Source organism: Clytia hemisphaerica, unplaced genomic scaffold (assembly GCF_902728285.1).
Source record: "Clytia hemisphaerica strain Z4C2 unplaced genomic scaffold, Clytia hemisphaerica genome assembly, whole genome shotgun sequence".
NCBI classification, from domain to species: Eukaryota; Metazoa; Cnidaria; class Hydrozoa; order Leptothecata; family Clytiidae; genus Clytia; species Clytia hemisphaerica.
In genome coordinates, this window is record NW_027103621.1 from 750,066 (window position 1) to 774,478 (window position 24,413).

The 24,413-nt window shown below is 34.2% G+C and overlaps 2 protein-coding genes across 2 annotated transcripts; both read right to left on the reverse strand.

The window, feature by feature from the left end:
• Positions 1 to 1,062: 1,062 nt before the first annotated feature.
• On the reverse strand, positions 1,063 to 15,893 carry LOC136802385 (neutral amino acid transporter 9-like). The gene is made up of 15 exons (XM_067059120.1): positions 15,703 to 15,893; positions 13,167 to 13,274; positions 12,649 to 12,919; positions 12,225 to 12,307; positions 11,731 to 11,794; positions 11,281 to 11,374; positions 10,716 to 10,880; positions 10,406 to 10,507; positions 8,811 to 8,990; positions 7,405 to 7,509; positions 6,753 to 6,859; positions 6,441 to 6,545; positions 5,474 to 5,622; positions 4,747 to 4,836; positions 1,063 to 4,495 (listed from the first exon to the last, which is right to left on the reverse strand). The coding sequence occupies exons 2-15, from the start codon at positions 13,175 to 13,177 to the stop codon at positions 4,324 to 4,326; spliced, it is 1,698 nt and encodes a 565-aa protein (XP_066915221.1). The 5' UTR covers positions 13,178 to 13,274; positions 15,703 to 15,893; the 3' UTR covers positions 1,063 to 4,323.
• A 2,570-nt stretch (positions 15,894 to 18,463) lies between these two features.
• Positions 18,464 to 23,247, reverse strand: LOC136802287 (hatching enzyme 1.2-like). The gene is made up of 7 exons (XM_067059002.1): positions 23,076 to 23,247; positions 22,817 to 22,939; positions 21,728 to 21,863; positions 20,860 to 21,035; positions 20,162 to 20,246; positions 19,752 to 20,008; positions 18,464 to 19,465 (listed from the first exon to the last, which is right to left on the reverse strand). The coding sequence occupies exons 1-7, from the start codon at positions 23,185 to 23,187 to the stop codon at positions 19,176 to 19,178; spliced, it is 1,179 nt and encodes a 392-aa protein (XP_066915103.1). The 5' UTR covers positions 23,188 to 23,247; the 3' UTR covers positions 18,464 to 19,175.
• Between the last annotated feature and the right edge of the window lie 1,166 nt (positions 23,248 to 24,413).

The following is a 24,413-nucleotide window of genomic DNA, read 5'->3' on the forward strand; positions in this document are numbered from 1 at the left end:
GGATTTTAAAACACGCGCGGTCAAAATTAACAACTGGTTTCTATTGAAGTAATTAGAGAAGGACGGTTTCCAGATCAAAATATATGTATCCTATTCACCGCCCAACCACCCCTCATCCGCCTTTACTTCTTTTAATATCCCCAGTAGCCTCAGCAAAACAATTTGAGCCAGCCTTGCGCCCTGCCCTGGGGGTATACAGGGCATAATCTTGACTAAAGAAAAGATGGATCAGGGCCCGCGCCACAATTTTGAAAGTGAGGGGGCCAAAAAAATGACGGGGGGGGGGGTACCGCCCGACTTTCGAACGTTGCACCCTTACCGGGTACCCTGAGTATCAGAGGTCAAGTTTTCAAAGAGAAAATATTAACCTCTGAGGACGAGGTTGGGGTTTCCAATCGGCTTTCATTTCTCACAATTTTTCTGAAAAAGCAAATTAGACATGATCCGCAACCTTATCTAAGCCAAACGAATCCAAAATGTGAAATATATCTACTTTGCGAGCGTTTTTCTACAAGATCTTGTATTAAAAAAAAACTTTGTCTTCACAGCTCGAATTTATTCGCGCTGTGATACTCACGGTACTTACCGGGACTAAAAAGGAGAAAACAAAGGAAAATTTTGGGAATTTTACGGCGCAAATCTTTTTTCCGTAAGCGATCAAAGACCTCCAATAGCGATACAAGACTTCGAAAACATTTTTCGCGCAAAATTTTGCTATCCAAAACCTGATTTAGCTATCCAAGACCTACCTGTTTTGCTGCACGGAAGCATTTAGCCATCCAAGACCTGATTTAACAATCAAAGACCTGTAAGACATAGAAATCTATCATATTTTAGCTATCCAAGGCCTTCAACTTAATTTGCGTCGAAAATTCTCTCAAAAATCGGACGTAAAGCATCAGTATGGTCATAATAATACCATTATTATCATAACTCAATTTTCCATAAAATGGACTTAAAGCTTATTATTTTGATGCGACGATTGATATTATTTGACCGGCAACAACAGATGGCAGTGGTTGAAACCACAACAGATGGGATAAAAAACTCAAACAATAATAGTTTATAGTAGAAAAAATTATCAACTGTCTTCTAAAATTAATTTATGATAAAAAACTACAATGTTGCTCAAATTCTGAAATACAAAATATAATTTATATGCATCATATAAAATTGTAAATTTGACTGTTATTATAATGAAGCCCCTAAATTCGAGGGTGTCAGGCCTAGCAATATATCACACACAGAAGTAAAACAAATTTTAGCCCTTGCCCTATACATATACGTTTTTTTATAAGAAGATCAAAAATTTTTGAAGCCTCCGGATGTTCTTAACATGTTCTTATTTTCGCCATTTTGTGAGTATTTTTGTCCATTTTCTTAAGAAATCAGGTGTTTAAAAGTCCGCACAAAGCCTTAAAATGTTCTATTCTTAACATTTTGGCCATCGAAGCCTTATGTTCTTATGTAGTTTGTTCTTATAAAAAAACGTGTATGTCAATAGACGATATCGGCTTTCCGAATTCATTGCGCAAAATAATTCACGGATGATAATGACTTTCAATGCAATGCATCATGGGTAATCATTCGGGGAGAATTCGGAAAGCCGATATCGTCTATTACTTTGATTTAGATTAAATTTAAATTCTTCGTGCCGGTACGAAATTAAATCTAAAAAAGTACACCCTTTTCTCGCAGACCAAGTAGGATTTTTTTAGCCAGTAAAAATAACGTACCAAAACTCATCGGGATTGATATTTTTTTATGGCTGGGCATGGAGGTAATAAAAATATAGATGGAGAGTCAATGCCTTTTGTTCTATTCTGATTTATCATCGGAAGCAAACAGCTGTTTGGTTGCTTTGGGAATAAGATGATTAATTTTGGGTATACTCGTGGGAATATTTAATTTCATAAAAAACTGAATAAAAAGATGTTGGATTTTAACAACTCTATTGTGAGATAATAACTTTGTTATGATCAAAAAAAGAAAAAGGTTGCCGTAACAAGCACAAAATCCTATATTTCTAAGGGTCCCCTCTCATAAAATCATCGATAAATTTCAAAAAGAATTCTATATTACGATTAGGTAACCTTTTAATTAATCATCCATCAGAATTTGAAAGCCCCCTCCCTTTTAGACGTAAAGATTTCTAGTGAAGAAATTTTCGAGGAAAATGTGCTGAAACTCTCAAAATTAGCACAGTGTTCGCCCAAAAATACATCGATATGAAATCATAGAACTTTTGTAACCTGACTTTGAGAAAATTATTTTTGTATCGAGTTTGAACAAGAACTTTTTGCATAATAAGTTTATTTCAATCAGGATAACATTCTCACTTCTGTTCTTATAAATTTACATTTCGGATTTTTTTGCTTCCAATGATGGTACATCAAAGTAAAGCCGCTTTGAATAGATTTATAAAAGATTTCAACGATCATTTAGGTCATTACCGAGACGTTTTCTCTCCATCTATATCTTTATTACCTTCATGGGCTGGGGATGCTCTTATGGCTTGGGGTTCGAATTCCATTGTTTTTGAGCCAGAAAATTCAGTGGGGATGCACAAAATAACACGAAATTTTACAGTGCAGATTTGCTTATTTACAGCGGGGAAAAGAATTCGAGTATAATTTTCCACTAGGAACGATATTTTGGCCAATTTCTCCAGTTGGAAGAGGTATCAGTAGGTCTGTGAGAAGGGGTGGATAGTAATTTGGGCACCTTGGAAGCTTACATAATTGAAAGGTGTTTGTTAAAGGTGGAGACTTTGAATAAGTTAATAAACAAAAATTAACTCAATTCCCTAAAGGCTCCCACTAATTATATAGTCAATTGTATCACTACTCCTTTAACTAAATACAGCTATAAAACTACACTATTTAACAAAAACAATTGCTTTAATTTAAAACATTAATAATTATTTGAAATATGTTAAAAACCGTCAACAACAGTTACAATGTGTGACTTAAACAAACAGAAAAAAACTACAAATTAGATTTATCATTAAAGTCCTTGCGCTTAATTGGGCTGTTCCATTAAAAATCCATACAGGGGTGGACGAACCTTTTTAAGTCAAAATAGATTTCTTGGAAATGTGGTATCCCCCCTGGAAATGGTAAAATTTACAAAAATAAAAACCGTCGGTAAATTTTTTTTTATACTTTAAAGTGATGATGGACGAACTAAAACCTGTCTTTTATCTCCTGGAAATTATAGGATATCTATTTACCCCCTGAAAAATGAGAAAAATGAGAAAAATGAGAAAAACACTCCTTTAGACCCCCTTGAAATTCTTCTCAGGCTAATGGAAATGTTCGTCCACCCCCCCCCCCTGTATGGATTTTAAATGGTATAGTCCATTGTAAATGAGAGAATTCGCGAAAATTTAGTATTGAGTGTGAATTACCTTTCACTAATGAAGCTTTTTGAAATTTTTCTAAATCTTTACTAATTTTTGCTTCGGGAAACACATTTGGGTATTCTTGCCTCGCAAAGATACACAAAAATTAAATAATCAATAATCAGTAATCAATAAATTATCATTTTAAAAATAAATTAAACCTTGAAACCTCTTAAAATAAAGTCTGTTCCAAAAAAAATTGGCAGTCCGCACGTTTTGGTACATTGCTCTTGAAGGAGAAAATACAACCAGAATTTATAACTCGTTGATAAGATCATCTTAAACGGATGTATTTCAAAAACATTCGAAAACGAAGGTGAAAAATGAATATGAAAAGAGTTGACTTTTTTCTACCTGATCAAAAATTATGAATTTATACTTCTCTGAAACTGTGATCTCCGCTGATTTCAATTATGGTTTCGGATTTTTTATATATTTTTTTGATCAAAAGTCAAAGCTCTTTCAAAGTGAGCTAAAAATTGCTAAAAGTGGTCAAAAATGTACCAAAATGAACCCACTTTGGAAAGCTGTAAATTTTGATGCGAGAAAGATATAAAACATCTGAAAAAAATATTTGTAAATCAGCGAATTTCAACGTTTCAGAAAAGTATAAATTCCAAATTTTTGGTCAAGTAGAAAAAATCTTCATTTTTCAACCTGATTTTCGAAATACTTTGAAGTATTAAAATCATCCGCTTAAGATGGTCTTTTCAACGAGGTATAACTTATTATTATATCTTCTCTCCTTCAAGAGCAATTTATCAAAACATTTTTTTGGAACAGACTTTAGGAGCTAGCTTTGTAAAATCGCAAAGATTTCTTACCTTAAAGAGAACTAATCTTTTGCAATAACTATTCTTGGCGTGTGACAAAATCATAAAAAGTTTAATGACTCTCTTCAAAATAAACCAATATACCTATTATTCAGCCACTAGGAACTGCGCAATGAAATTCGCTAGTCCCAATCCAATAAGCGCTCCATGGATTAATATGCTGGTTGGTTTTAAAGACTGGTCTTTGTATTGTATAACCATTTTGACGAGCGATGGAAGGGTGAAGATGTAAACCATACCACTAACCGATCCAACATATCTGGAGAGAAAGTATGAAATGCAGACCACCTTTATATTAACATTTTGATAGTACTGAAAATCGAAATGACAAATAATTTAAGTCTAAATTCTGTCCAATCTGAACCAAAAATCAATAACCTACGAGTGCTTCAAAATTAAAAAATTCAGTATGCCTTAGCTTATGCGTAAAAGGAGCTTATAGAAATTCTTATAAAAAAAGTCTGATACAAACATAGAATTCTATGAAATTCAACGGGAATTTACAATTACCTGATTATATGACCCACATTGGGATAAAATATTGCCATTAATACACCAGCACTGATCAACACAATATTGTGAATGATAATGGATAAATAACTGAAGAAAAGACGGAATGAAGATTGCATGAGGATACGAAAATACCCAAAATTTATGGAAATGCCATATCAGGTGAGCTTGTGGAGGTAACAAAGATTTTACACAGCCTATTTGGTGCGCCTTCTTAATTTAAAAGATTTAACCTATTTAAAATAAAGTCCGATTACAATCGGAACCAGCACGAAAGAGGAATGGGTACAAAGACTTTTTGACGGAATGATCTTATTATCTCATCAAGAAACCACGTGAAACTAAGCGATGTTATCTTTAATAAAGTCTCTACTAGAAAGTCCTAGAAATATCCTAAAAAAATTCATAAAAGCTCAAAAAACCCATAAATGCCAAAAAATAATAAAATAATTCTTTTGTCTTTCGTTGAAATGGGCCCTTCCAGAAAATTCAGCCATGGGAGTGGAGGATATATTATTTCTTCCATCATTTACCCCTGGACAAATTGACCCCATGGATACGGCTAGTATTTTCTTCAATAAAACTAGATGGAAATGTACGAAAAATTTTATTATCAATACCTTTTGACCATTTTTGATTTCGGTCAAAAAAAGCGGTCCTAAACAATACAAAACGTTGTAATATAAAATTTAGGCTTAACATTGATGGGGCCATTGTTGAGACTTACCTATAATCAGAGCGGTTCAAGAAGAAACCGAGAATCTGTATGCGAACAATGTACATCAACAATGGAAAGACTGTGGTCATTTGAAATAATAATCCACATTGTGCTACGAATGTCATGATGTCACTTGATACAAAATTATCCAAGAAAACCTAGATAAAAACAAAAGAGTCGACTTGATATGTATTTCTTCAGATTTGAAGAGCGTCAGAGTTTTAGCCGTTTTAAAACGTCATTTGGCATTTTGCATACAGTTGTTGCTCTCTAATTCGATCTTCAAGGGGAATTGAATTTTCATCGAATAAGGGAGCGTCGTTTATGATAGTTTCTTGTTGACGGGGACTTTAAGTTTTATCGAATAAGGGAGCCTATCGAATAGTAGAACGTCGAATTAGAGAGCATCAACTGTAATTCCGAAATTCAAAAAGATATACTATGTGTATTTTTGTACAAGGTCAACATGTATATATTTCTGAGTTATTTCAAAGTTTTCGAGGGTAATGCAGTTTGAACAAAAAACATGGGGCACAATGAACAGCAGAATAAAGATTAGAAAACGAGTATCATGGATTGACAAGGTAAACAGTGACACATTTAAAAAGTATCAAGACCTCGAATGAAATCATACTTATCAGAATCTTTCGAACTAAATAGGGAACAAAAGTAAGCGGGAAAATTTACTGGTTTTAACTTTTAGGCTCCGAGGGACGCGTATTCGCGTCTTGAAACAGTTAAAATACCAATACCTCGGGGCATAAACCTAGGGCATAAAACGCATGACTTTTAGAAAGAGTATAAAGATACCTTTTCAATTGTACCAAAACGATTGTCTAGCTCCCAGGTTACAAGCTTCAATGCTATTTTGAAGTTTTGAGTTTTAAAAAAATCATGGAAAACTGTAGCACGTTCAAAGGGTTAAATAAGTGGTCATTTTAATTCAGTGGCAGTAAATTCTTTGGTTAAGACCTACCTGTTCAATACAAGATTTATCAAGTGGAAAGAATGAGTAGAAGAGAACAGCCACAAAGGCGTACGTTCCCGTGGTCAGAATATATGCTACCGTCACGTCACGTGTCTGGAATAAAAAGGTCAAAGATAACAAAATATCGCGGTGATTGAGAGAAAAAGCTTTTGAAATCTGTTTGGCATTATCTTATTTTTCAAACACACTGGCCTATATTTAGTCTTAAGCTCTTTATTTCAAAAACGAATAACGGTGAGTGGTTACGAGTTTCCTACGAACTTCCTAACAGAACTATGGACAGAAAACCTGGGAACTTACATTGTTTTCTGGTTTTTCATTAGTCGCCAGGATGGATAAGATAGCGTTGTGAATGTAAAGAGCTAATGCAAGGATACCAGTCAGAGCAGGAAATCCAAAATTGTATACTGTAATGAAAAGGAAGATGACACTTAGTGAAGTGGATTTAATCTTGAAAAAACAAATTTTGACGAGGCCCAGGCAGTTGAAGAGGTAAACTAAGATTCTAGATTCTGCTTAAACTCTAAAACACCTCTCTGAATTTACTTTCCAGCTTTTTGAAGTTCCTTTAAAAAAAAAATCAGACATTTTCTGATGACAGAAAAATAATACGTTAACATCATCTAAAGAGTTCAAAAGGGTCGAGCTTTTTCTCGATTGGGCTCTTCCAGAAAATTTTTGTACATGGGGGTGGAGGATATATTGGATATTTTGTCCGGGGGGTAGTTAAAAATCTGCAAAATTTCCCTTGTTTTTTGGGCAAACTTTGAACGTCCGGTAGGTCAGCTGATGCTTGTCCACAATGTCCAGGGGGAGTAAATTTCCAAAAAATGTTATATCAATTATCCTAGACCCCCCATTTAAAAAAATCTTCTGGAAGAGCCCATTGGTTAAAACATTAGCCATAAATAAAATAGTTGATATATACAAGGAAGACAGATGTGTGACTTACATTTGGTTGGACCTTCAGCCAGTGGAACATTGAAATGCAAATGAGGACCCCATTGAACTGCTCTCACAATCACAAAAACCAGAATGTAAAGCACTGATACAGTACCTACGATAAAAAAAGCAAAACGGATACAGTTTCTCAAATGTTTTTCAAGTTTATTTTTTTTGTGGGATTGCAACTCGTACAAATGTCAAAAAAGTGAAAAGTAATAATTATTATGACGTATGCGTTGCGGGGCGCAATTGAAATCAATTAACTTAAACAATTTTGGCTTTTTATCTCATTTTATGTCAAAAACACCTCAAATTAGGTATCATACCATTGGTACAGATTTTAATGCCAAGTAATCCCAAAAATGCCTCTTCTTTAGGTATTTTTTGTTGCCTTCCTACTTCATGCTCAGTTTCAGGGCTAGGTTGCTAAGGCCACATTGCTTAATTTTTTGGCCATTTTCAGGGCTGGACTCGTAGCAACTCGGTTGCTTATAAAAGAAATGTGTAGATAAAGTAATCTCTCAGTGTATTAAATTTAGTGAAGAAAGTCGGTGATTTGAGAGACGATAGTGGTAAAAATAGTGTAAAAAGTCACTCAACTGCTGACGTATTGACTTATTAGCAATGGAATTGGATAATAGAATAATTTCATTAAATTTGGGTATGGATAGATAAAAACAACACAATAATTCTTCTGTTCGAGAGTCGCAGATAGAATAATTTGAAAAAAAAACAAGAGTACCGGGTGACCCACGAAAAAGTTCGGACGTTTCCCGACGTCTTGAGGCCGAACAAATGTCCCAAAGTGCTTGGAGTTTTGATATTGAGAAAGTAGATATCCTAACTTAAAATTTGAGCTATCACGTTTTAAATTTGACCAACTTGTTCTCTGCTTATGAGCTTTTAAAGTCAAAATTCACTTTACGGAAAGTGTAAAAAACACGTAAAAAAGGGGTATCAAATTTGGTATTTTTAGACGTTTTTGATATACAGTTTTTGAAAAAAATCTATGAAAGCGCCAATTTTTATAAAAACTAGTCTTGTTTTAAACAAAAATTATTTTCAAAGGTGTTTTTACTAATTATTAATGTCATAAAACTCGTTAAATTAGTCAATTTGTAAGTGATTTTCTAATTGATTGCATGAATTTAATACCTCTTTATTGCGTGTTTTTTACACTTTTTGAAAAGTGAATTTTGACTTTAAAAGCTCATAAGTAGAGAACAAGTTGGTCAAATTCAAAAAGTGATGGCTCAAATTTTAAGTTAGGATATCTACTTTCTAAATATCAAAACTCCAAGCATTTGGGACATTTTTTCGGCCTCAAGACGTCGAGAAACGTCTGAACTTTTTCGTGGGTCACCCGGTATAAGTATGAATATCTCCTCAATCCATCGAGTAAAACTCACTAACCTAGCGCATTGAATTTAGTGAAGAAAGTCGGTGATTTGAGAGACGATAGTGGCAACAAGACAACAATGAGATACAACGGAACAGTCTTTCGTTGATCCCAATAGTTATAGAAACTGTTATCTGCACTGGGAGTGATGTCTGGTGATGTTTGATTCATATTGGAATGTTTGTGACAAATAACTGTAAAAAAAGAAAGAAATTAAGATTCTACAGGGTGGGCAAAAATAATAATTGTCAGATCAAAAATGTTTTACTTGCAGAGCAATTAGTGTCATAGAAATTATATTCTTCTTTTATTAGTTGGAATGTTTACGACAAATAACTGAAAAAAAAACAAAGAAAATTTTAAGATTCTTTATCGGCGATCCAAAAAATATCTGCAATCTGATTGGTTAAAAAGAGTACAATATATCTTGTATTTTACATGTAAAAATATAAATTGACGAAAAGATGTTGTTGCATTGTAGCGGTAGCAGCAATCTAACGTCACTTTGCTACAAAAGTGCCCTGCGCTTTTTTCCAACACAAAAAGTGCATTTTTTGTGTTGGAAAAAATGTTGTTGTATTCTGTTGTTCCAAGGTTAAACAAGCAACATGCTGAATGGACCTACCTGATGATGAAACTTAGATAGCAATAAGGAGAAAAACAATCATTAAGAAAATATAGCGCTTAGCGAAAATGCATTAAATGTCATCATTGATTGTTGATGGGGGGAGGGGTTTAGGGAAAAAAGAAATAGAAAGTTCCGGTTGCAAAATTGCAAAAGTTTTATTGACAATTGAATCATGCTTGATGGGGCATTGTTATCAATAATTTTTTTAAGTGAAAAAACAAAGAAATGTATGGAAAAAGCTTTTGAGAAGAAATTGTTAATACGCATCTTTGAGCAAAATATCAGAAAAAACTAATGATAAAATCTCGAGAAAATGCCAAAAAACCTGTTTTTCCGGCATATTTCACATTTTAGGTATTGTCATTTTGCATCAGTGTGCAAAATTTCATAAAAAAATATAAAGTACAGCTTGAGAAAATCAAAAAATACCGTTTTTCCGGCGAAAATGGGCTGCCCGGCGATTTGGTTGGGACATGCTATCAACTGTTATCATAGATTTCGAAAAAGAAAAAGATTTAAGTTCGTTCAATTCTGGTAAACTCCCAACCGAATCGATTTTCTTGGTGCAATGTTTTTTTGAATTTAAGTCTCTTTTATAGCACCAGATCGGTGCTGTAAGTGACATATTGTGTAGAAATATCATTCGACCCTGCTAAACTTGAAATAAATTTCCTTTACTTAAAAGCATAGTCCGTATAAAAAACCCTGATCTGGAAGCCTTTTGTTTCGTTCCATTGTTTCTTACTTGAACTTGCTATGAGAAATTAGTTTGTTTTGCTCACTTTTTAATCATGTGGTTAAATCTTAGACCAATCCCAAGAGGAGTACTTTGTAACGTGATCAAAAACTGAGCGAATCGATTTTCATCTTTTGATAATAACAAAGGAAAAGCTAACAAAAAGTTAAAACAATAAGCTTCCAGACCAGTGATTTTTTAAAGGACTATGTTATTAAAAGCTTAGTCTTGTGTATCTTTTGTACCTTCTGGAAACCTCTTTTCACCAACAACTCTTGCATTATGGTAGATGGTAGAGTAATTGAAATGTGCTTTAGGAATGTTATCTGGTGTAATCACTGTGTGGTCTGAAAAAAGAGAATGAATTCAATTTTTAGATTTTGCAAAAGTGAGAACTTTTTAAATCTAGAATTGGTAAGAATTGCGGTTGAAAAGTAGCACATAACCATATAGTGACTAAGTTCTGAGAGGAAGACAAACGGGCCAATTAACGGGGTTATGTCATAAATATCACGAAAAAAGGGTTATTTCAAAATTTATCATTTAAAACATTACCATGAGTGAACTTTCCAACTTTATACAAGAAATTGGACATCAGCACCCAATAAACAATGATGGCTCCCAGGAAAGCCACAACACCAAATGTGAACGCCACATATTTAGCTGGTGCACCAAGGTAATGCTGACAAACATCTACAAACTCAACTGACGTCTTCAAACCTGAGAGAATATTGGATAAAACAATCCAATAATATAGGTCCAAAATAACCTATTATTAATCATAGAATTGTATTTCAAAGGTCTATTTTTACATCGACGAAATATTTAATTTTGAGATTTCTGATATAATCTAATCTTCGTCCGTCGTCCAGTCCTCAGAAATTATAAACAGATTAGGTGTTTTTGAACTTTGTCTAGGTTTTCGAACTAGACAAAAGCTTGTTCCAGGGCTTTCTCTTATATATCTTTAATCGTTTTTATTTCATTTTTGGTGAAAAAGATATCTCGTATGGAAGTCTCTTTCTCAGACAAAAGATTTTTCCTCCTCAGAAAAATTGGATTGAGGCTTCACAAATAAAGAAATCACAATGTAAAGAATACCATATTGAAATAAACTTACCTAGCGTTTTTTCACTTTTCAAGATGATAAGACATGTATACAGACAAATACACATCATCATTGCCATCAACAATAGACCAAGCATGAAGCCACTCTAATAAGAGAAGGAATAAAATATGGCATGTTGTCTATACAGTAAAAACACGTAATATCATCGACATCCCTTGTGACATAGATGGTGATGTTGTTCATCTCATGCTTGGTACACATGGTTTACTGGAGCGAATAAGTGACAAAGCCTGGCGCTGTTCCCGAATGAGCTGGATAGCTCAGCCAGTAGAGCACTAGTTATGTGAAAATCCAAATCTCACTTCAACTCTTCGGTTTAATAATTTGCTATCAAACTGAGGTTAATACAATGTGTAGATATATGTGGAACAATAATATACAGTGAAATTGTCCTATAGGTAAAGAACAATTCAAAGCAAACATGGGAAAACTATAGTTTACCTGCTGTAAAGCCCATGGCATACTGAGAAGAGAAGTTCCCATCATTGTGTTCCAGATTGCAAAACTGAAAAAAGGTTTAAGAAAAAGGTTAAAACAAACTACTTTTAAATAAATTCGTATATCCATACTTTTCAACTTTTGAAAGCAGCAGGTTTGTTGTATCCTTGAGGTATAAGGTCGGGGAAATTTTGATCACAAACTAATCATAACATAACTTAGGATTTATATCTTACTTTTTAAAAGTCACATAATTTCTGAAAAATGTTCTATGAAAGCCTCTAATATTATAACTTTTTAGTTCAGGGGCTTACATTATTTAGATTATATGGAATTATCTAAAATGCTTTTCCTTTACAAGATAGTTATATAACATATTTTTCGGCTGATTTCAGGGATCTTATTTTAGAGATCATATCCTGATCCATCCTTGATGGGTTGATAGGTAGATATATAAGTATTATATAGTAAAAATTCACCTGACATCGATTACTTACATAGTAATGATACTACTTTGTTTAGCACCTGAATCTCCTTTGAAGAAGAAAAACGAGCGTGGCAAAACATGAGCTGGAATGACCTATTGGACAACAATAGCAGATTACTAGTTTAAGGTTTTGTAGGTTTTTTGCTTATCTTTAATAAGCTAATATAGAGGATGGAAACTAGATAAAAACAGAGTGACACCAAAATAGTCTAAAGTGGATGTTTTTCGTCCACACAGGCGGCATGAAACTCTGAGTAGCAAAATCTACAAGTCTCATTCTTTATAACTTAAAGTGGAGTCATAAAGAAATTTTAATGGCTGGGGAAGTGAAAATTTTAGAGGTGTATGTCAGAATTTTTCATTTTAAAAATGAAGGGTAAATGATATAAACAGCTAAACACTTAATACGAAACGAAAGACCTCGATGCACTAACCAGTGGTTCGCTCATGCTACCATGTAATTTCGAATAATATCGATATCGTTTGTATTGTGCAACATCTCTCAAGTCCTCAGTGGATGCTGACCGATTAAGAATTTGATCAGAATTGATCATGTATGGGCTTCGATTCGCATTATTACGATCGTTATTAGATTTTTTTAAATATTTCCTAGAAATTTCTTTGGGAAGTGATTTTGATGTTTTACGTCCTGGTTGGTTGATTTTGTTGATTAGAGGAGAATTTTCTGTGGTGCTGCTACTTTCACTGAAAAAAAAAAGTTTCACAGTATATCGCTTTTGCGTAGATTTTTTTTACATTTAATTTGAAATTCTTGAAAATTTGTATTGTTATTTTTCTTAAGAGTAAATCAGAGTTTAATTCAACATCACTAAAATGGGATAAGTATAATATTTTTAAAATTTTTTTTGAGGAATCAATTATTACAAAAAAATTATCAATGAATGTAATCTACCAGTTGTAACAATTGAAGAATTTAGTGCTGTTTACTTACCTTTCATTCATCTTGGTTATATTATTTCAACTGTTAGTCTTCATCAGATTTGGTTGTAAAGGTTTGTGAAAAATAATTCCAGTTCTTTTACTTTTTTTTGATAGCGCTCTACAAGAGAAAGGGAAATAATATTTCATTTGAAATGAGTTGGTTAAAATTATTGAAAAAATTGTCGCCACAATGTTTGGACAACAGAATGCTATATGCTACCGGGTGCGCCACAAAGAAGTTTCTCTCTTTAAAGTGAACTTTCCCGAGATCTAAAATTTTTGAAGAAAGATTAACTTAGATTTTAATGGGGCATTTATTAAATTTGGTTTATTTAGATCAAAAGTTATACTCGATTGAATAAAAAAGTTACTTTCAAAAAGTGCTTGAAAACGTTGAAAATCAGCCTATCAAATTAAATAGAAGCACAATCACATGATACATCAGTATTGTTGTTTTAGCCATTAAAAATCATAATTAGCTGAAGTGACCTTTTGTTTTACAAAGGAAAGTTGAATTTCAACTTAAGAAAAAAAATTCATCAGAAAATGCCAAAAATTCTGGCAAAATTAATCAAAATGCATGATAAATCCAGCCTTACATGGACTTTATCCAGTCTAGAACCCGAAATTTAAGGGAACTCGATAAAAACAAATGAAAAATTATTTTCAAAATGATTATAAACCCTTTTTAGGCTTAAGTTTCAAAATTTATGCGTATAATTGCTAAGAAATGCTCTTATTCGTACAAAGGCTATCGCGACTGCCAATTTTAAAATAAAAATTTGATAGCTCGATTTTTAACGTTTTTGAGCACTTTTTGAAAGTAACTTTTTTATTCAATTGAGCATAACTTTTGATCTGATGAATCAAATTTAATAAATGACCTATCAAAATTTAAGTTTATCATTCTTCTTACCAATGGAAAAGAATTGGTTCTTTTAAGATTTTCAGACTTCGAGAAAATTAACTTTAAAGAGAGAAACTTTTTTGCGGCACACCTGGTGTATGCAGAAGTTGAAGCAAAAAGCTTTAAAGGTTACCATACACAAACACAATATTCCCTACACATTTTCATAAAGTAAAGATTACTAAAAACAGCAAAACAAAACAAAATTTTGAGAGATGTTACACCATGACATTTCCCCTCTCACATTTTACTGCTGTCTATTTTTCTATCACATTCACATGCGCAATGACAGGCCCTTCTCTCCTATCTTTTTTCTATTGTGAAAATTTGCTTACTAAAGGGATTCAACTTTTTAACAATAGAGATTTGGCAACACTTCTTTGAAGAATACACATCTTTTTTTATAAGGAACAGGTTTATAAGGAGCTTGAGGCTGAAATGGGTCCAAAAAATAAGGAATTGTTAGCCCAGGGCTAAGAATAAGAAAAAATAAATTAAGTTAAGGAACAGCAAGAGTTGAACTTGCACACATTTTCATTAAATGTAAAGCCATGTTTGACGCTAACATATTGTAAAACAAAATATTTTTAGTAAATTTATGAAGATGTGCAGGGAATATGTGTTTGTGTACCACAACCTTGAGAGAGCCCTTTGTGAATTGACCAGTCTTAACTTTTCTAAAACGGTGATAACAACAGCTAACTTATTTTAGTTCAAATTTTGCATAAGATGATAAAATTGAAAAGTGGCTTTTAGAATCGCATCCTTACAGTGCAGCAAAATATCAATGAAATTCATACCCTTACAGTGTACCGTCAACTGCTCTAACTTGGGACTATCTGACAAAACATGGGACGGCAATATTCGGCCACCATTTCACCGAACCTCCAAAGTCATTTGATTTGAGTTAATGAATCACGTATTAAAAAATACACAATTTCTCTTTCCCAACGAGTAGGCTTTTAAATCGAAATATGAAAAACAATCCATAGTGGAACACACGCAAATGTCTGTAACGAAGAAGACCATATTTGTGGCAAAACGATCGAGCGTTTGACGTCACTCGCACAGCATGTTACCCATTTGTTATTTTGTTAATCCCATCGGGCTGTTAGGGCGGTTAGGCGGCGGGCGTGCTCTAATTCTCAAATCGGTATCCGATCATTTTGAATGAAAACAAAAAGTAAAAAAAAGGACACGCTATCAGTGAAAGTTATTGTGACATGTTATGACAGAAAGTATGATTGATAAACTTGTTGGAGTTATCAAAACAAATTTGTTGTCAAAGAGATTTAACAGTAAGTGAAAATACAGGCCAGATTATCCTGGATTATCAACAGTACCATGTTTCGACCAATCGTCCCAAGTTAGAGCAGTTGACGGTATTTTTCTCAAGTTTAATTTTGCAATGTTTAGTGAACTTCTAGTTTCATGGATGACTTGTTTCACAAGAGTAATCAAGAGTAATCAACAATTTCATTATATATAAAGGGTTGTTTTGAATATTTTTCAGATAGAAAAATAACAGCACTTGCTTCTTATATATACAAAACATAATTTTTTATTACAAAATTGTTAACGATTTAAACACGCGCAACGGATTCAAAATAATAGAGGTAATTATTTTTACAACTCACACCTTATTGATCACATTAATTGACATCTTGACATATAGTCATCTTGTTAGATGTTTTGTTTCCAGAGTTCTTGCAATAGTTTATTGGTCAACTTGGAGAGGAAATGAAAACATAGAATTTTTTCACAGCAGTTATTTGAGGGGTCGGATTTAGGCAAGGCTGTCGGATTTAGGACCACTCACGGTACTGAGGGGGTAAAAGATTTAAAATTTTTCCTATTTTTCCAACCCTTAGTGGGACTGAAATTTGATTTTCTGATTTTTCTGACCCTTAGCAGCGAGTAGCAGCGTAACTTTGGAAGTCGAAAAAAGGTACCTTTTGCCTTTAAGAAGAATTAAGGGCGGCACATACTGTACCTCCATTTGCCTAAGTACCCCCCCGGGCACATGATGTCATACACGCGGCAAATTATATATTGGAGAGGAGAGCAAGGTGGGGTGGTTCGGGACGGTGGTAGGCGCTCTCTCTCTAACAGTCTAATTCTCTAATTGGCGTTGGCGCCATTTTTAAATTACATTCAATATGACATTGTGTTCTACAAAAGTTCCATTTACTGTATGACATACCTCTCTTTACACCTTTACTTCACCTTTTATTTTGTTTGTTTGTTTTTGTTTTGAAAGACATTGCATCGCATAAGGCCGTTCGTAAAAAGTTGTTTGGTTCCCATCACCCGACCGACCGTGAATTCTACTGAAAAATTAGAGTTGGAGAGTCGGAAACCATTTTTCCTGACAGCTGAAACTCCACCATCACCCTCCATGTTTCTTTTTTCCAGAGAAAGAGCAAACGCTAATCTCGCCCAAAAAAACAATTCAAAACCCGTTACCTAATTCTGTTTTTTCCTGATTTTCAAGTTTGATTTTTTATTGCGGACCATGCATTAATGTGGAAGCATCAAAACAAACCAGCGGAGCTTTTGTGAAGTGAAAAAGAGGCTTAGGCTTAGGGCAATCAAACGTTCATTTACCACCCTTTTCTATAAGGAAAATTCCGCCCTCTTGGTCTGTTTCGTTCAAACAGAAAATATTTTTCGCCCGACCGACTGACCGACCCACTTTTTGATGGTTGGAATGACGGGAACCAAGGTATTTTTTAGGAACGGCCTTATTATTAAACAAAAGCAAACAGTAAAGTATATAATGTAATGTCTAAGTTTGAACTATTAAGTTCTTCTAGCCTGATGCCTTATCAATGCCTTAAAAATAAGAGGACAATAAGAAATGACAAACCTGTAAGGTAAATGGTAAACCTGTTTCGTGTTTGAAGTTTGTTGAACTGTAGCCCAGGCTAGTTGAACTGTTGAATTTACCACAGATACAAATTTTCTAAAAAATTGCGCCATCTTGAATCCCGTTTCCTCATCCCGATTAGTTTTCGAGAGATTCGGGATTAATAAACAAATATTTTGGCGGGAAAATGCCACCAACAATGGCCCGGAGAATTTGTAGTTCGCGATTTTTTACACGGAAGACTTGGAAGACATACATTTAAAAGAATAATGCATTTTGAGGAAGTGAGTACCAACTATGGGTGAAACTACGATATCCTTGATAGAAAGCAATTCGTATTGTTCATTTTGTGAATAAATTGAAGGGCGTGAGATTTTTTCGCACAGAAAAACTTTAAAATATATTTGTAGTCGAAGACCGACACGACACGTCAAAAAACGGGACTTTGAGTTTGAGAGACTATTTTTCTCATTTTTCAACCAAAATTTAAAATCTAGATTTCGAGAATTTATGACCCTTTGAGGGAGTCGATTATTTTGCGAGTCGAGTAATTTTGGGACCCTTTCGAAAAAAAATCAATCGCTAGTTTATCGTTTATGGTTTATGTATGTAATGCCAGACAATGTATAGCAATGTGCCCTCCCGGTTATTACCATAATGGCTTTATGGCAACTCCTGAACTTGGGCACAGGATGTACGGTTTACACTGAGCAGCCCACTCCCGAGTTTTTGGTATGTTTCTTGCATTATAAAAATTTTGGTAACCCTGCTGAAAGAAGAAGTAGAAGGTGGTTTAAAAGAAAAGAAAATTCCAAAATTAATTATCTTAGTAGGATCCTTAGGATCCGTGACATCTTTTATGCGACGCAACTGCATGTAGTTAGTTCGAAAGTAGGAAGGTTTTTAAGACTTTTTTGAGAAGGGGCTCGCAAATTAGACCCGGTTTTAAGAGGGGGCCCGGCAAAAGTTATTATGACTAAAAGACTGACGTTTACAGACAAAGCTGTAAGGGTAAAAAATTGACGTTTTTAAAAAGTCAAATTTGAAAAAAATGAATGAGACCATCGGAAAGAGCGAAATTATGAGCAAAAAAGTATACTACAACAAGTCTCTTACTCGAACACACAAAGAAATACGGCCACTTAAAGTTCAAAATTTTGTCAGACTCCGTACGGTTGAGACAAAGTTTGACGTCCATCGTACTCTACCTGACAGAATTTCAAACTTTAGATGACCGTATATCTTTGTGTGTTCGTTAATATACTTTTTTTGCTTATAATTTCATGCTCTTTCCGATAGTCTCATTCATTTTTTCAAATTCGACTTCGTCAGTCTTTTAGTCATTAAAAACTTTTACCGGGTCTAATTCGCGGGCCCCCTCTTAAAAAGTCTTAAAAACCTTCCTACTTTCGAACTAACCATATTCAGTTGCGTCGCATAAAAGATGTCACGGATCCTAAGGATTGACCCCCTACTATCTGTAAGTTTGTTTACTTTTCAATGACAAAGAGATAAAAGGATTAAATCAAGTAAATAAATAAATAATCTAATAAGGTAATAAATAATCATTGCTTTCGATTAATTTATTATAAATAATGTATAATAAATATTCATCGATGCGATACTTTAATGGGATGAACTTTCGCGGGGATTAAATTTCGCGGATTTCGCGGATTTGGGTGTCATCCGCGAAAATCTGCAAAATTAAATCCCAATGGAAATTTGGAAGGGCCTCTTCCGCGAAATATTTCTAAACAAAACTCAAAATATGTCAGATAAATACTATTTGAATGGTTACTTGCATCAAAGGAGCGCTAATAATGTGTATTTCAACAACCACGATTCATGATTTGGCAGTAAAAGCCACAAAATCGTGAAAATATTGCTACCCGCGAAATTTTTGAATTTTGCGGAAAGGCCCAACCGCGAAATTTAATCCCTGCGAAAGTTTATCCCATTAAAGTATTAATTCATTATTTGAAAATGCAGGAAAAAGGCTGTAAAATTGGAAAAGGTAGTCAAATCCCCGTAAAAATTACGATAAATGATACAAAAGATGTGAAAGTGAAGAACTCTTTCCCCTATTTCTTCTAGAGCAGAGAACGTAGGGCTAAAAATAAAGGCTGAAATTGTTTGGACTTTAATCATCTGATAGTGATAATCCACGTTTTTTCTAATGCATAAAATTGAGACCTTGTTTTTATATATCAAAATTTAGATTATTATTTTTATTGCCTCTTTTTTTATTGGGGACGTCTATAGAGTTCTCCACGATCGCAGCAAACACGTGGACATTGAGTCTTCATTCTCCGTTTGTGGATTATGGATCGTTGAGATCGATATCGAGATTGACATTCTCCACGTTTAGCTCTTGATTGACAATCATATCTTGTATCTTTCAAATTCATACATTTTTCAGATTCGGGACCTTTGCAGGAACCACACGATCGGGGGCAGTAGTATTTATTATACGAACGGCATAAGCCTTTGTTGAATTGAACGGCAATGCAAGCTCCCATTCGGTCACCACATGCTGAAAAGTATCAAAAACAAGTTTATTGCAATGTCATGATTTGATCTACGTGAGACTTTTTTATGAGATTTTTATTATAATTTGTGGAAAAAGTGAACTTGGATTACAAAATTCTATTTTAAAATCCCCAAATTTTTCCAAGAAACATATCCTACACGATAACTGCTTTTTTTTTCATTTTAGTGATTTTTTACTTTACCAGGTCTGACGCTGGAGCGTCAACACTATCCCTAAAATTTGTACTATCTTTGTATGATAATTAAGAAAAGTTATTTCATTTTCCAACCTTTTCCAGGCCGTTGGGTCGTTGTTGTCATTTTGGTGGTCTTTGTAGTTTTTGGGCGCTTCGTTGTTGTTTTAGTTCTTGTGGTGGTCGTTCGTTTTTTAGTCGTCCTTGTAGTTGTAATGGTAGGTTTGACGTCACCGCAGTACTTCAAATTGATTTGCATTATATCTTTCTCAGACAATTTATTTCCACCAAGTGATAAATCAGGGTTAGCTTTCCATTCGATTGTGTTTCCATTACCATTGCTGAAAGCTCCTCTGAAAGAAGAAAAACAATTGATTAATACTGAAATCGTTTCTTCGTAATAAGTCAAAGAGATTCTTTGGACACGATTTTGTTTAAATAAAAGCTGAAAGGAGAAAACAGACTTTAATAAGATCATGTAAGAAACAATGTTGGCAATGTCTTACTTTGAGAAATGCATAACAGAAAATGGATCGTATCCAACACCAAGACTGTTGATCCTTGATGCAATCTTGAAATTGTGCTCACGACCTAAAAGATGAAAGAATTCTGTCCATTTTTATCTAGCTACTAAACTGGATTAGAAATCCTCAAAAATGAACGAGTATCTAATTTCATATATTCCGCAACCGTTAATTTGGATGATTGACAATTTCAGAATTCTAAAGTTTCAGCACAATTTTTTTATCAGTTGAATGGGAGGTAGGGTTGAATTGGGTCAGAGTGAGTGGGTGAGCGCGGAGAATCTCATTTTTGGAGGCTATCTCTAATAACTCCAAAGATAATTTTACGGTTTTACAATCTGCAATTTTGTGAGCTTTGTCAGTATTCTTGAGTTGTTTTTTTTTGTGTGTTTTGTTTCTACAGCATATTTTTTTTCATAGAATATAATTATCTTTTTATTTAAATATGATTATTTTTACATAGGACGAATAGCCATTGTAAAATATGGAAGAGCCTGAAAGACAATTAATAAAATAAAATAAATAAAAATAAAAATAAATAATCCTAAAAATAATGCTTATAGGTCACTCTAATAGAGACACAATTTAAAATTAGGTGATAAAAAGATGATAGAAGATGATTCATACCAGAGAAGATGCATCAAAGTCTAGTTAGAGCAGTGTTGAAAAATAAATTTTACCTTCAACTATATTTCTGAAGATGATATTAACGTATTCGTCACGATCAGGTCGACTTTGTTCATGATAAAATCCAATAGCATGAAGAAACTCATGAATGATCGTTCCTTCCCATAAACACCCATTGCCGATGGAAAGACTTTGTCTACCTCCTGTCATACCAACCATTGACCAACAACTAGGGGAAATAAAAAAAGGTAAGGTTATGGTAATGAAATTCCATGCTTTCGATGCATGGAATTCGATATTGGAATCAAAATACCATAAGGGAACTTATTTTACCGGGTACTAATTTTGGTGAATTTCAGGGGCTATTTAGGCAAGGAAACAAAAAATTTAATTTTGGCGGGAACTTATTTTTGCGATGGAGCAAAATATTAAATTTTGGTGGGAACTAATTTTGGCGAGTTTCGTCTAAATTAGTTTCCGCCAAAATAAGTTCCCTTAAAGTATGTTAAATACAGAAGACTTTCCATACTCAAAAAGACTTTCCTATTTAAACTCAACTGACAAAACTGACAGATAAACAGTGATAATAGTTTCAATATTTTATTGCCAGAACATCTTAGAACATAGCCAGTACCTTCCCACAAACCAAATTTTTTCTTTGTTTTATCGCGATAAAAAAGCGGTTTTCGTCTAACAGGCTACTTAGAACAGAGAATTTTATTTACTTTCTTAGCGAAGATGAATATATAGGGACAGAACACTAAATCAAATTTGGTGTGGCATTTTCAGGCAATATAAAGATTTATTGTGGTAACGTTCTTAAAACGAGCTCATATTTTATCGAAGGAGGACCCTGGAATTTTCAATTATAATATTTAAAAAAATTTTGTTCAATAAAGCATGAATAAATTTTCTCCCTACCCTCCACTTCTGATGACTTCAACGTGATTCTTTGGTACATTTGATGCTCGATATCCATATTCCACGAAGTTCATACAAGGAGCTGCTTTTTGGATCTTATTGACTGAAGCACGAATCTTGTCTTTGGCCCTTGCACCTACATAGAGAAGAAAGAATGTCTCAGGTCAATTAATCTCGATCAACCTCGTTCACAGCGTACTCTTGTCTCCCGAATAGACGTCCACCCCCGCTAATTGTTAAGAGACAAAAAAATCCATCCCCCCGCTCCTCTTAAGACCCCCCTGCTAATTAAATTCGAATAATTCAATATTTTATTACAGTGTAGATAGACCTTAAACTTGTTAAAATTTTCCTTTTTGTTAGTATTGGTTCTTATTTTACGTGTTTATTTGTTAAAGTTTCTTTTTTGTTGTCGAAATTGATACCAGTTAGAAAATAATCTGTCTTCAAACTACCCCTCCCTCTTATTCCATCCCCCCCCCGCTTATTAGAATTTAGAAAATTTTCCTACCCCCCTGCTTATTCGGACCCCCCCGTCTATTCGGGAGACAAGAGTATCACAATACCAGATAATAGCAAGTATGCATCTGTTTTTTTTCTTCGGTAGAGACTTGTAGTTCTCTGCTATGTCTTCATCTTGATTAACTTGATGACGTCGGTAAACAAGCACTTTTACTTTTATTTTGCTGTTCAGAACTGCAGGTTATTTAAAATCACCTTGTCACTCTACCGTCCTAAAAAGTATGTTAATACATAAGCTGACTCTAATATTTTGGAGTCTATTAGTAAGGTTAAAGACTGGATGAGGTTGATTTTATTGGAATGTAACGTTGGTATCAAAACGCCTTTACTATAAAAAAAGTATAACCTCGGGGGTTTTATGATTGAACAATTGCTTATCAATTAGTCTAGAGCTAGACTACTAATTAACATCACTTTTACTCAAAAGCTTCTTTTCAGTAGTAGAAAAACTTTCCCGTAAGGCCTTTTTTCTTCTTTTTGACTTTGAGGCAGGATCGCTCCTACGTTTTGTGTTAAAAGAATAGTGGTCTGGAAATCCAGACTACTTATCATTAGAAATGTACTTACTAAAAACAGTTGAGATGGTGTAAGGAACAATGCCTTTCGGCCATTGACCCCGGTCCTTTTTCAAAGCAGCACGATTTTGCACTTTGACAATATCGCCTTCTTCGAAATGTTCTTTATCGAGATCTAAATGTAGAAAAAGTCATAAATAACGTTCAAAATAGACTAAATTAGTCAATTTGCATCATCAAAATAATTGATACTGTATAGGAAAAAAATTCTCGAATTGAATGCTCGAATAACGAAAGAAGTGTATACCAACCTTTATCAGCATCATTGATGTAGTCAAATGCTGGGTTCTCTTCCCCTGGATGGTTCAAAGGATGACTGCGTATGAACACAATCATACAAAGAAATACAAAAATCTTCATCATATTTGAATAAAGTGAAAACTATAAAATTTCTTCACAAAAGATATATTGTTCAAAAAATCTTCTTAACCCTTTGAGTGCCAGGGTCCTTTTTTCTAAGTTTTTTTTAAAAAATCGCTAGTTCAAACTTTAAGGGCTTATATCTCCTGATCTAGAAGGAATTAGAAGCTCGTATATAGCTCGTTGGATAGCTTAGAGTCTCTTCTTTCTTTTGGGCGCCTTCGGCGCCGCCCGATTTAGGAAGGGCGTGGTGGGCGGCGGCCAAGGGGGGGGGGGTAGGTTAGGGAATTAAAGCAGTCAGGCCCGCTGCGCGGACCTGACTGAACTGATGAAAAGGTGCCCAGTGGTAAAATTTCAAATCAATTCACTAGAAGACAGAATAAAGTAAAAACAGGGCCAAATTTGGAGGTTCTTGGATCACTCGTTGACCAAAAATAGTCAAAAAACGGTCAGAATCTCAAAAAAGTGAATTTTTGTCAATTTTTTGCATTTTTTTGACTTTTTTGCTTAAAATTTCGCTGGAAAGACTCACTTTTGAATTTTTTTTTGCTTGACCATAAAGGACAATCTAATTCCTACGAGTTCGACCAAAAATAACGATTTCTAACTCAAACTGGGCATTACAGGAGGGCTTCGCCCTCCTATATAGCCCATGTCGTATATATACGACATCGGCACTTAAAGGGTTAAACAAAGTGAAAAAAAAATTTTGAAAATGTGATTTTTTGGTGTTTTTCAGCATTTTTGAGTGAGTTTAGGCCAAAAATTGAGAAATCTAAAAAAAAAAATAATTTTTGCAATTTTTCTTTAACCCTTTGAGTGCCAGGGTCCTTTTTTCTAAGTTTTTTTTAAAAAATCGCTAGTTCAAACTTTAAGGGCTTATATCTCCTGATCTAGAAGGAATTAGAAGCTCGTATATAGCTCGTTGGATAGCTTAGAGTCTCTTCTTTCTTTTGGGCGCCTTCGGCGCCGCCCGATTTAGGAAGGGCGTGGTGGGCGGCGGCCAAGGGGGGGGGGGTAGGTTAGGGAATTAAAGCAGTCAGGCCCGCTGCGCGGACCTGACTGAACTGATGAAAAGGTGCCCAGTGGTAAAATTTCAAATCAATTCACTAGAAGACAGAATAAAGTAAAACAGGGCCAAATTTGGAGGTTCTTGGATCACTCGTTGACCAAAAATAGTCAAAAAACGGTCAGAATCTCAAAAAAGTGAATTTTTGTCAATTTTTTGC